This window comes from Solanum lycopersicum, chromosome 4 (genome assembly GCF_036512215.1).
Source record: "Solanum lycopersicum chromosome 4, SLM_r2.1".
NCBI lineage: Eukaryota > Viridiplantae > Streptophyta > Magnoliopsida > Solanales > Solanaceae > Solanum > Solanum lycopersicum.
In genome coordinates, this window is record NC_090803.1 from 20,852,859 (window position 1) to 20,867,011 (window position 14,153).

Consider the following 14,153-nt stretch of genomic DNA (forward strand, 5'->3'; position numbering starts at 1 on the left):
CCTATGATCATCTCACAACCATCATATTCAAAGCATGTTCATAAATTCATAACTTTGTCATTCATACTTCAATTACCCAACGTTACCAAAGTTAGATCAACAATACTACAACAATATAGTCATGACCTTAAAGATCTTACCAATGCCCTTCATGAAACCCATGCAAGACTTAATACCAAATTAATGATATGTACCCATCAAATCAATTATCATCATCATTGGATAGTCAATTATGCAAGAACATACCTAATTACATCACCCCTAGTCATTAATAAATACAATTCAAGATTTAGGGTTAGGAGAAAAGGTACATTCATGGAATCTTATAGAATTAGATTAAAAAAAATCAATACATGATATAAGGCTATTCATGAAGTAGTAAAACAATCAACACCAATATAACAATTAATATACTCATCATCTTCAAGCAATTTACTAAACAAGATCCAAGATTTATTGAATTTAGGAAAGAACATGGATCCTATTCAATTAAACAATATCAATTACCCATCATTATACACTTAAATCACCCTAAGTAATCAGAATTCATCACAATTGATCAACGATTTTAGGTTTTGAAAGAAGACCCATGTAGAGAGAAAACCCTTGATTTCTTGGGGATTTAAAATCATCTTTGAATGAACCTCTTGGGGAAAGGAATCCAAGAGCGAATGAATTCCTACCTTGATGAAGACTTTAGCCAAAAATTTGAGTAGAAAACTTGGAGAATTGGTCTTCTTCTTCAAGCTCCAATGCTCTTAAATGGAGGTTGGGTAGAGAGAGATTTTTAGAGAAAAGTGACAGTGATTTGGATTTCAATTTGGGGATTTGATTTGGGTGGGTAAATATGGTATAAAAATGACTTAAAATCAATATTTAACCCTACCCTAAAATACCCAAAAGACACCTTACTTAATTAGAACCTTTTTGTGAAGTCAAACCTGACTTCAAATTTTAAATTTTTTGTTAGGGAACAAGTCCACGTCGCGGAGCTGTTCCCGCAAGATTTTCAAAATTAATTTTTGAGACAGTAAATTCAGAGACATGGACCAAATTTTTGGCCCATGTAGGAGCTAGTCTACAACACAGACATGCTCCATCTATGTGGCATTGCAAGTTGCTATTTGGCAGTTTTTTGGCCAAGAGTTGGGTCCTCCTCAAGGACCCCTAGGGTGGTCCTTGGGCGGTCGTACCTGGACATTCTGACACTATAAATATTATTTTACCTATTTGAAGTATTTTTACAAGTTTTAAACTTCATATGACACTCCCAAACCTTCACAAGACCTAAGGACGTCTACTAGTTCAATTTCACTAGTTTGTGGACGTCATGGTCGTTCCTTGACGTGTAGGCTCTAATACTTCTAAATCAAGTGTATTACATTAGTATAGATATGTAAAAATAATTTAAATATTATTTAATAGGTTAATCTCTAGTCTAGGTCATTGGGTTTCAGAGGTATAACAAAAGTTCACACAACTCACAACCTCTAGAAACCATGTCTTGTCCATATGAGTACTCAATCATACTTTTTAGATGAATCCTTATTGCCTAGTAGATCCATATAGTTAAGAGGTTCTATATCCCAACACGATATAGGAGAGTTCTGACAACAAGGACAATAATGATATAATATCATGCATCTCATTGTGATGGTTGTCGGTTAGAGAAACTCTCACAAAAACTATATTACTTTATTGCATGAGTAAAACTGAGTTTGTTATTGCATTTCTTTAACGAACTAAGTTGTTTTCTACTATTTCAAAAAATTTCTATATATTGCATTATTGTTGTTTTATATTGAGTTAATTTATTCATGAGATGGGTAAAACCAAGGCAAGTGTTTTGTTCATATTCCTTTCAAGCTTATGTTATGTTTAGTTTTTCCCTCGCACAATCGTACATTCAAGAAGATTTTACACCTTGGGCGGGACTGGTACTCGAGAATCATTGTTGGCCCCAAGCAAACCCTTAGGCTGACCTACTTACTCAACAGAAAACTCTAAGAATTATTACAATGATCAAATGCATTTCTACTCAACTATTTAATAAATAACTTAGAAAGTTTAAAGGTCAATGGTACGCTTAATTTACACCTCCCTAAAAAGTATAAGTGGTTGTATCAAGTAAAGAACTCAACTATTAGGTTGGGGTCGACCCAACAAGGAAAATGGTTTACACTTAACTGCAATGTACGATTACTTCTATTTAGTCAAGTCCTTTCCAAAAACAGGGAATAAGAGAGGGAGTTTTGTGAAACAAAAGTATTTTAATATTGCTAAATAAACAAGTAACATGAGCAAATTTTTAGGTGTTTATAAAGTTGTGAGAGAAACTAGGATGTAAGTGTTCCCCAACGGTTCATAACACCGTAAACCTAGCTATAACAATCCTTCCCTAGTGTTTTTCATGCAAAGTGATAAGTTAGGTATCTCTAAATCCTTGGTCCAACATTTAGAGAATTTCACCCCGTACGTTGGTCCGGATACGTGTGTCTAAGTTAGTAACACTTACCTTTACTTCATGTTAAGCATCATATTCAATGTATGGGTTAGTCATGACTTCACACCAATCGAGACTAGCCTATTAGAAAGTATCCCACTAAATCTACATTGATAATTCTTTTCCTATTAACTACCTTCTTGGTACGGAAAGTAGTAATAAGGGGTTTTCTAACGCGTGAACTCGTTAAAAAGACTTCTAAGAGAAAGAATTATCAATGCATGCAATAACATATATGAAAATTGTTGTTAAGCTAGGCTTATTTTGTTAATCATCCATGGTTCCCACAACCCTAGTTGTGGATTTAGTTACCTATGCATAGAAGAACACAATTCATATTGGATAAAAAATAAATCATGAACTTACATTGACAAATTCGAAGAAAATCCAGAAAGTCTACTTGAAACAATAAGAATTCACTTGAAAACCCAATCCAAAATTTTGAATTAATGTTAAAGTTGAAAAACCCAATTTCCAAAAACAAACTTAGAAAACTAGTAATAGAATCCAACCCAAAAAATGAGGTTCTACACCCTATTTATAACAAATATTGTCCTAAATTAAAAGAAATTCAAATAAGGAAAGTTTTCCAAAAACGCGACTTCAATCGATGTACCCACAGACGGTCCGTCGATAAAACGACGGTCCATCGATGAAATGACGGACCGTCGACTGCCTCCGTAAGTTCAAACTTAGCATCTTTTTTTTATCCTTCAATTGGAATCTTCAACTTCGGGTACTAGAACATTCTCTAATTAAATCGATGATTTAACAGGACGGTCTGTCGATCAATCAACAGAGCGTCGATCCTTCTGTAGTCCCATACTTGGAAAGATTTCCCCGAGTTTTTCCAGATGCCTGAACTTTTAGTCGACGGTGACCATCTACGGTCCGTCAATGGGAAGACGGTCCGTCGATGGACTTCGTGGGTCACCTCTGCACTAAATATCAGCTGCCTTCTGCGTTTTGGTTTTGGACACCTTTCCTCCAAAACAAAGATAAAAACATATTAAAACTTCTAAAAAAGGCTCTAGAGACACACCAATCTTAAGGAAAAAGCATTGAGAGTATCGTGAAACCACAATACATTAACACTCTCAACTTAAATTATATGTTTGTCCTCAAGCGACACACTATGACTCAACACAACACTTTGTACAAAAGTATCCTCTTTTGAGCTTTCGCAATCACATAGCTATCAATCCAAGCTTGTTTATTGCTTTAGTGAGTGCTTTTACTCTCAGGCTTAATAAACTCACTCATGTGGATCAGACCATGACACAAACTGACCATGCACCGACACCTCAACTCTTTTTCCTCTAGCCAAGGTACCAACTTACCAATATTGCAACTAGTGCCCTCACTTCAAAAGATATCCTTCTTTTTCGCACAGTGATTTTAACTTTGAATATAAGGATCATTATTCAACACTCACGCTCAAAATAAATTCACACCTATTTAGTACTTGTCGCCATAGGCTTGCCTTATTTTCACTGCTTAAGTTCACCACATTATACTCTTAGGATCAGGATAGGACTTTCTTGGCTTGTAGCTTAGGCTCATGGTCAGGTATTGTACATATGGATACATTTTAGTTACTTTTTGCCCTCCTTGACATTATGGCTAAGCGTCCTACCTCTTTCCTTATCTATTATGCCCTACTTTTTTTTCTTGTCATCTTTCCCTTGATTTCTCCTTTGTTCGTTGTGGAAGTGACCCTTACTTCTTTTTGTTCAACGCTTTTTCTTTATTTTCTCTCTTTTTATGATCATTTTTTTCATTCAATTGAAAATTTTAACTGAGTCACTTCTCTTGAGCACTTTTTCTTTCCTTTTCAACATTACTCTTTTCATACCCATTTTTGGGTCATTGATATACCGTGGTTTCACGGTATAATTAATACTTTTTCCTTAAGTTTAGTGTGTCCAAGAGCCTTTTGTGTGCTAATTTTTATGTAAGTTTATCTTTGTTTTGCGAGAAATCTGTCCAAAGCTGAATGAAGAGATTTTGAGCGAAGAAATGCATAAGAGACCACCTACGGGGCTTATGAAGGTCCATCGTGCTTGTGACGATCCGTAGGTGGCAGCGTAGTGCAGCTTCTGAAGGAAGATGGGGAGTCTGACCGAGTGTGCGGTTACGAAGCTTGTGACCGTCCGTCGTGTCTATGACGGTCTGTCCTACAGGTTCATCATGAAGTTCAGAGAAGTGATCCCAATACCCATATTCTAAGAGTTGAAGTGCTTTGAAATGAAGGCCCTCGACGGACCGTTGTGCCTATGACGGTCCGTCATACTTGACGTCGAGGGTGGTGAAGAGAGCAGCAGAAGAAATTGAAAAATTATGGGACGACGGAGTCCATGACGGTCCGTTGTGACCACGACGATCCGTCGCGTGGTCCGTCGACCCTGCCACGTTTTGGTAGAGTTCCAGAAAACAGATTCCTTGTTTAATTAGGTTTTTATTTTTTATAAATAGTTCGAAAAACCTCATTTTTGAGGTTGGACTCTGTTAGGTTTGAATCTTTTAGGTTAGACTCTTAGATTGTAAAATTCCTTATTGGTTAACATTGTATTATGAGATTCTTGATAATCATTAGACTTTTTGTGAGATTATTGATTACTTTGAGATTCTTGCAAGTGAATATTGGTGATTAATCAAGCAAACTTTTGGATTTTACTCTTTCTCATTGAAGTAAGTACGTGAACTCTTATTTAATATATTTGAATATTGTGTTTATGGCCATGAGTAACTAAACTCCATAACTAGGGTTGTAGGCACCATAGGCAAATAATGAGATAAACCCTAACTAAACTAACAATTCTAGAATAGTGTCTTGCATGTATTAATAATTCTTTCACTTAGAAGTCTTTTTAACGGATGGCCAACGTTAGAACTTGCCTTAATGCTACTTGCCGGACCAAGAGGTATATAATAGGAAAAGAATAATTAACATTGATTTAGTGTATACTATGTAATAGGCTAGTGATGAGCACATTAAAGAGTTGAGAGGTGATTTAGCTAGTATTGGGCAAAAAGTTGATACACATGATATTTCGATTAAGCAGATTGAGTTGCAAATGGCCCAATTACCTACGACAGTGAACACACGGCAACCGGGCACTCAACCTAGCAACACTGTCCAAAATCTAAAGAATGATGTGCACTGTATGTCAATCACTACTCAGGGTGGTAAGCAAACCACTAACCCACCTATGCCATATACTGAGGAAAATGTGAGAAAGGATAATGATAATGTGGTAAAGGGTAGTGGTGAAGCAGAGGAAAGTAACGGAAAAGATGCAGAAGTACCTATCAAGGTAATTCCCATGCCTAGGCCACCACCACCTTTCCCTTAGAGATTAGTGAAAAAGACCAAGGATAGTAAATACCGGCGTTTCATAACAATGTTGAAGCAGCTTTCTATCAATGTTCCTTTGGTAGAATCTCTAGAACAAATGCCCGGTTATGCCAAATTTATGAAAGATCTAGTCACCAAGAAAAGTTGGTCAGTTTTGAGGATGATGATAGACTGCAGCATTGTAGTGATATTGCTACAAGATCCCTCGTACAAAAGAAAGAAGATCTGGGGGTGTTCACTATTCCTTGACCCTCTCAATTTTGCGAAACCGTTATGTGATCTGGGGGAAATCATAAATCTCATGACCCTCTCAATTTTCAAGAAGTTGGGTTTGGGGGATCCAAAACCAACTGCGATGCGGATACTGATGGCTGAATGGACAGTGAAACGGCCTATAGGGATACTCCATGATGTGCTAGTAAAATTGGAGTCATTCATCTTTCCGGTTGATTGTTATTCGTGATTGTGAGGTCGATTTTGAAGTGCCTATTATTCTTGAGAGGTCATTCCTTGCTACAGGTAGAGCCTTAGTTGATATGGAGAAGGGACAGATGACATTTCGGTTGAATAATGAAGAAGCGACCTTCAACATTTGTAGGACCATGAGGCAGAGTGGTGAGCTCCAATCAGTATCTGTCATATCCCACAAAGAAAAGATGAAGAAGGAGACTGAACAGAAAAATGCAAAACAAGAGTTTATGGTTGGGGATTTGGTGCTTGTAGACAGTTCTGGGGTGCCTTTTCTTCCGGGCAAGCTCAAGCCCAAATGGACTGGCCCTTACTTAATTACCCAAGTATTCCCTCATGGAGCAGTTGAGTTAAAAGCCAAGGAGGGAGTGTGGTTTAAGAGGAATAGAGATAGAATAAAACTCTATTTTAGACATAAAGCATCGGGGAATGAAGTGATAGAGGCATACCATCATGATGAAATCTGAGTAATCAACGGTCCCGGCGCTTGTTGGGAGGTGATAATTGTGTGGCTCTAAGAATGAAATAGAGTTACACCATTTCATTACCCTAAGTCTTAAATTCGAACTGAGTGTCTGATAATCTGGTATAGTGATGAGATGTCAAGTGAGTGTGAGGAAATTTGAATAGTCCACTATTGGTACTGAGCTAGAACTTGCCTGGTTAGTCCTGCTAAAACTAAGTTGTAATAGACAATTAGGAAAGGATCATAGGCCCTTATTCAATGTAGCCCATTTCTAGCCTAAATAAAAGAAACCAAATGAAATCTATCCTTCTTTGATCCAAATAATCTGAGCTTAAAATTAGACCTTTCTCTTTTCACCCCAACTGATCTTTTATGGGAACACTGTGTTGGCCCTGGTCCCTCCTTGGACATGTGCACCTCATCTTATGCCAAAAGCATAAGTTGAGGGTGGCTAATGCATAAAACACTTTCATTATGGCCCTGACCCAACTTTGGTTATTGTGTACCTTGCCTCATGGGAAATCCAGGAGTTGAGGGTGGCTACTATGAGGAATGCTCTGAAAAATGGGGTTGAAAGAACAAAGAGAGAGAAAGAACAAAAGTAAATTGACTCAAAAATTTGTTGAAATAAAAGTAAAGAAAAATAAAAATATACAAGAATTACAAACAAGAAAAGAAGAGAGTCACTTACACAAAGAAGAAAGAAGAGAAAATAACAAGGTGAAAGAATATGAGAAACTGGGCGAGATAAAATGATAGAAAGTGGAAGGTTTAGCCGATATGTCAAGGAGGGCAAAAAGTCACTAAAGTATACCTAAATATACCTTACCTGACCCCAAGCCTATGTTACTAGATAAAAAAGTCCTATCGTGATCCTAAGGTTGTATAGAGAACTTAAGGCAGTGAAAATAAGGGCAAGCTTATGGCAATAGGTATGAATGAGTGTGACTTTGGTCTGAGAGCAAGTGTTGAAAATTAATCCTTATACTCAAATTGAAATCATTGTGTGGAAAATGAGGATTTTATTTTTAAGTGAGGACACTAGTTGCAATACCGGAATTGTTAGCACCTTAGTGAGAAATTGAAGAGGATAGGTGTTAATGTATGGCGATTCTGTGTCATGTTCTGATCCCACATAATTCAAGCCTAATAGTGATAGCTTGCATAGATTTGATGAGATTTATTGGGATTGATAGCCAAATGATTGCAAAGGATAAAACACGGATACTATTGTACAAAGATTGTGTAGTAAGTCATAGTGCGTCGCTTGAGGACAAACAACGAATTTAAGTTGAGGGTGCACTCTTAATAGCCACCCTCATCATATGGTTTTTCCATTGGTCGAGGTACATATTACCCAAGGTTGGGACAGGTCCAAGACGAGGTCAGTTTCTGTATTAGCCACCCTCAACTTATGCCTTTGTCCTATGTTGAGGTGCACATGTCAAAGGAGGGACCAGGGCCAACACAATATACCCAGGAAAGGTGAGTTGGTGAAGGAAAGAAAGGTCTATTATAAGCTCAACATATTTGGATCAAAAAAGGATAATAATTTCATTTGTTTACTTTACTTTAGGCTAGATTTTTGCCAATTTTGAACAAGGGCCTATGATTATTTCCTAGTTTTCTAATATATATTTTGTTTGCAAGACTAACCGGACAAGTTCTAGCTAGGTGCCAACAATGGAACAATCAATTTTTCTCACATTCTTTTGACACCTCTTTACTCTATCAGATTGTCGGACATCTAGTTTGAGTGTTAGATTGAGGGTCATGCAGTGGGTGCATCTCTATGTCATGATTAGAGACAACATATTCAACTTCTTTATACCTATTCATGCAAGAATTTTCATAGAATGGGATATCATTCATGTTTAGCCATCATGCTTCATATTTCACTTTCATAATTTGTACAAGTTACAACATGCCGGTTCAACTGGAAAGTAATCAGTCTCTTGGGGCAAAAGAGCACAGGCAAGAAAACCCCTAAGAGAGGATCATAAATTTGGCTTCTCAGACTTCACCCTAACACTCATTTTCAATTTTCTCCACACCAACAAAAAGGCATGAAATTGTACCCAATGCATAAAAAGTATAAAGACAAGGTTGTAGGTGAAGCAAACCTGAGGCGCATAGCATTGAAGATCAACAAGAAGGCAGGTCCAGTTTCCCAGAACCCGCAAACTCTATAGTAGGGACACCCTCAGTGGTGACCATAGCAATATCCACACCCTCAGTGGTGCTCCGCTCAATAGCCTAAAGTCGAGAACTAGATGCTCCAGCAGCCAACTCTCGAGCCGTCATCTGACGGGTCTCCTCATTAATCAACAAGGCTCTCCTCGCAGCCTCAAGGTCTGTCCGCTCCTTCTTCCTTGAATGGGCATCCTCTCCCTTAGTTGTGCGGCTGGAACAGTGCCTCTTCGCATGCTCACGTGTCTCAGGAGGCAGTGCATTAAGGGTAGTGAATAGTGCATCAAGCACTGTGTCCTCTGCTAGCTCAATGGGTTCAGTCTCGCACTCATGTCCCCTCATATGCAAGATACCGTTAAATTTTGCTCGCAAACTCATCACAACCTTCTTAAGAGTAGTCAAGTCAATTGTGGGGGCTGGGCATGCAAGAACCCGTAACTCAAATTCATCAAGGCGCTGGTGAACCGCCTGAATCTTCCGCTCCGTCTGTTGGGCCACTCTCTTGTCAATTCGGTCCTCAGCCTCGGCAATGGATTTCTGCATCCAAGTTTGGATATGATGCAACAAGGTAGACATCTAGGCCTCAAAATTCTGGACCCTAGCTATCGGGACTAGTGTTACAGATAGTAGAGTAGACCGAGAGGAACTGGGTGCCCTACTAGTGCCATGGCGGACTCAGCCGGGGTGGTCTCATTAGGCTCTGAATTAGCAGGATCAGCCCCTTGTTCTAACTCTATTGTATCCGCTAAATTCTCACTCAGCGGATGCAACTCAACTCTAGGCCCTCTTCGAGGTTTTGCCACATTAGCCTCATCCCTGATGAGACCTATATCCATAGTCCCAATTGGAGTACGCAAGGTATCATAGTGACAATGGGCACTCAAGAATCCCTGCATAACTAGAAGATCAAATAGGGTAACGGGTAAGTAGTAGAGGTCTTAAAATCCCTTTAATGTATCACCGAGATCAATAACTTCACGATGTCGATCACCAACCCGGCCACCAATGCTGCCACCAATGCCGCTCTATCCCATGTAAGAATGATACGTGCTGTCGTGAGAGGTAGGCAATGGCGGACTAACAGCCAGAAGAATTTGGCTGTGAAAGTGAGGTTGGCCTTTCTTATTAGGACTCTAGGGTTCAACACCCAGTATCCTCCTCAGCGTCAATAAATAGTTATTATGCAATCCACCTCTTGGTTGACTATTTGTGATATCTTTTCCTATGAAACTGGCCTCTCTTGACCAAATTCCACCTATAATCAAACTCCGGAGTAAGGGGACCCCTAGCAACACCTGTGGGCACACAATAAAGGAAGCGACAAATAAAAGTAGGAGAAATGTGCATCCGGCAGCCTCGAACTATAACCTCTGTGAGTGGATCCTATTTAACAATTTCACCCGCCTTTCCAAAGAACTTATGAGAGTCGCCACATCTGAGGCATATAACTCTCTAACAACCTTCTTGCTATATGAATCCAACTACAAGCCATTTACTCGTAAACAAGTTATGCACATTAGGTACTATGTCAAGACTCCCTGTAAGAACTCTCCGCTCGACTGTTACCAACGGAGTCATAACCATCTTGTCATTCAGCAGCTTTGCGACCCTGTAAGCCATATACTCAGTATCGACGCACCACAGGTTTGGTCATCAGGACCCGATGGAGGGACATCATCCTGGGGTGTCGGAGCAGAATTCGAACTATTGACCTGTTTAAATAAGGCATAGCGGGCAGGCACCTCTGGGTAAGTGGCTCCAAGTGATCCAGAACCAGAGGCAGTGGCCTCATTCGACCCCGTAGAGTGGGCCGACTCTGAACCTTATGCTGCTCGGAGCCAGATGCTCCATCAGAACCCGAGGCAGACCTAGACAGTATGCCAGTTAGTGTACGCTCCTCATCTGACTTGGAGCCAGTAACAACACTGGAAGCCACCTTCTTGGGGGTTCATCGAATGGACCTTCTGGTGTAGAGGTCTGGGATCCTGGGGGCACGTATTTAGGATCCTGATCATCCTTGGGCGTGTCAATAATCCAACGGGGTGGAGCCATGGACTTGGAACTTTCCCTAGAATAGATGATATCTTGTTTGGGAGCCATATGTACTTGGAAAATAGTTTGTTAGTCTCATATCAAACTTACTATACACACAAAAATAATCAAACCAAAAAATTTAGACACAAAGCACTGTCTGTGCAGAATGGCAGTACTGGTTGAAAGGCACTATTGACGGTCCGTCGATAGTGTCCGTCGTTGGACACTTAGGAATTTGTTTTAGACTTCATTCAGAAGACTTCTCAGTTGGAATCGATGGACATGCAGAAAGTCCCATCGATCAATGGACGAACCGTAGTTCTTCTCTGTCATCTGACGCTTAGAATAAATTTTAAGCTCTCACAAATCAGGGTTTCAGTTAGAATGACGGACTTGCAGAATGGAACGTCACTCAATCGACAGAACCTAGTCCATTTTCGTCATCTCAGGTTTTAGGAATTTTAAGGTTGATCAATCGACGGACCCCATCAACGACACATTGATCAACCGACGGTCCGTCGATGGGGTCTCGTGTTGTTGGTTTGAGACAGATTTCAGATCGTATTTATAGTATCACATTTAGACACCTTTAAGAGCCTTATAAGTTTACCCAAAACATCACAACAACTAAAACATCAAGGTTAAATCTAGGATTCGAAGATTTTACCAAACCCTAAGTCGGAAAGTCAAAAATCTTATATTAAATAGATTAAACCACAACACATTCACTTTCTATCATTCTAAGGGACATATTACCCATTTTTTTAACAATCATTAATATGCAATTTTGTCCCTAAGTCAAGATCCAAATTTTAATTTTTCGTTTCCAACAGCAAATGAATGAGAATTCATTGAGAAAAGGGAATCAAAATACCTTAAAAGAGTAGTGGAGTGAATGAGTAGGTAATCTTCTCAACAACCTACTGCCCGCCTTCCAACACCGACCGGAGAAAACACGAGAGATGAAGCAGAATTTGGGAAGGAGAATTGTGGTAGTTTAGGGGAATTGGGGAGTTTTGGGATTCAGATGAAAATAGAAGGGAAGGATATGGGAAATTAATGGGAAAGGAAGGAAATAAGGGGAGGGGAATGCTTGGAAAAAATTTGAAACGATTTTTGGAGGTTATTTGAACAATTTTCTTTTAATATAAATGGTCGTGTCAGGTTGGGTCAGTGGTTTTTTAGATTGACGACAACCCATCGATGGTCTGTAAGTCAGTCGACGAATCGTCGATTGGACCGTCAATTGCACAAAAAGTTAGAAAAAAAGATGTGATATGCCTGGGATCTACAGGCGCCATTGACGATTCATAGATGGAAAGACGGCCTATCGATAGGGTCCGTAGATCAGTACACCGGATTGTTTTCTGCTGAATTCTTTGTTGTGGTCCACGCACATTGAACACACATTAAGTTATTCTTTTTGTATTTTTCTGGACTCTTTTATGACACGGACCCTAATCTAATCTCTAGCCAACACACTAAAAAATAACGCATGAATATGACTAAAACAATAACGAAACAAGAGAATGCAACTATTCCTACAAAGAAAAGAAACATATTATTAGCTAGAGGATACACCTTAGGTTGCCTCCCAAGAAGCGCTTGATTTAATTTCGCGACACGATGCAAGATCCTTGATTACTCAGACTTCATCAAGGCAAGATGCCTCAACCACTTCATGGACACTCTCTGCATGCCCTAAGTAGATCTTGATCCTTTGCCCATTGACAATGAACTTTGTACTCTCCTTGTTCTCCAACTCAAACACTCCATGTGAGAACACTTTAGTGATAAGGAATGGCCCCGTCCACTTGGACTTGAGTTTTCCTGGAAACAAGCGTAGCCTAGAGTTGAATAGAAGCACCAAGTCTCCAGCCGTAAAATCTTGCTTTTCAATCTTTTGGACATGGTACTTCTTTATCTTCTCTTTGTAGATGGATGAACTTTCATATGCTTTTAGGCAAAACTTATCAAGCTCATTCATCCCGTTAAGTCTCTCTTCCACTGTTTCATTCCAATCAATCTGCAGTTTCTTCATCGCCTACATGGCCTTGTGATCTAACTCAATTTGCAAGTGACAAGACTTTCCATATACAATTTGTTATGAATACATACCTATGGGGGTCTTGTATGCAGTGCGGTAAGCCCAAAGAGTATCAACAAGGCTCCTTTACCAATCCATTCTATTAGGATTTACTGTTTACGACTGGATTTGCTTGATCTCTCGATTATACACCTCAACTTTTCCACTAGTCTGTGGATGATACAGAGTGGCCAAATTGTGGCGAACCCCATATTTCTCCAATAGCCCTTTGAACAACTTACTGCAATGTGAGATCCCCCATCACTAATAATGGACGTAGGTGTGCCAAATCTGGATAAGATGTGCTTTTTCAAGAACGAGATAACACTATTCCCTTCATTGTTAGAAAGAGCTATGGCTTACACCCATTTTTACACATAGTCCACCGCCACAAGTGTATATTTCATCCCATGAGAACTCACAAACGGGCCCATAAAATCAATGCCCCATACATCAAACAACACAATCACTAGAATGGGATTTAAAAGGAGCTCTTGCCTCTTTTTGGCACCTATCACATGACTTAGATAACACATGAGCACCTTAGTGAATGGTTGGCCAATAGTACCCACACTTCAAAATCTTGTGGGGCATTCCAATTACCACTATGATGCCCACCCACAGGCGAGGAGTGGCATGCCTCCAAAACACTTAGCATCTCCACTTCCGGCACACAACGACGAATAAGACCATTAGCACAACTATGGTATAAATAAGGATCATCCCAAAACAACTATTTCACGTCATGCATGAAATTCTTTCTCTGATGGAAGGACAAGTCAGATGGGATTATATTAGTAGCCAGATAATTTGCAAAATTGGAGAACCATGGAATCAAATCATGAGAAGAGGACAACACATGCTCATTAGAGAAGGTATCATCAATTTTAGCCTTTTCACCCAACTCTCGCATAACTTCCTCTTCCAATCTGGACAAGTGACACCAACTTGATTTTCAGTCCCTTTTTTATCTTTCACCTCAAAATCAAGCTCTTGCAATAGTAGCACCAATCTAATCCACCTTGGTTTTGTATCCTTCTTTGCCATC

General features: G+C 39.4%; 1 protein-coding gene across 1 annotated transcript; it reads right to left on the minus strand.

The window, feature by feature from the left end:
* Nucleotides 1–12,664: 12,664 nt before the first annotated feature.
* Nucleotides 12,665–13,060, minus strand: LOC138347995 (uncharacterized). The gene has a single exon (XM_069296601.1). The coding sequence runs from the start codon at nucleotides 13,058–13,060 to the stop codon at nucleotides 12,665–12,667; it is 396 nt and encodes a 131-aa protein (XP_069152702.1).
* Nucleotides 13,061–14,153: the final 1,093 nt, after the last annotated feature.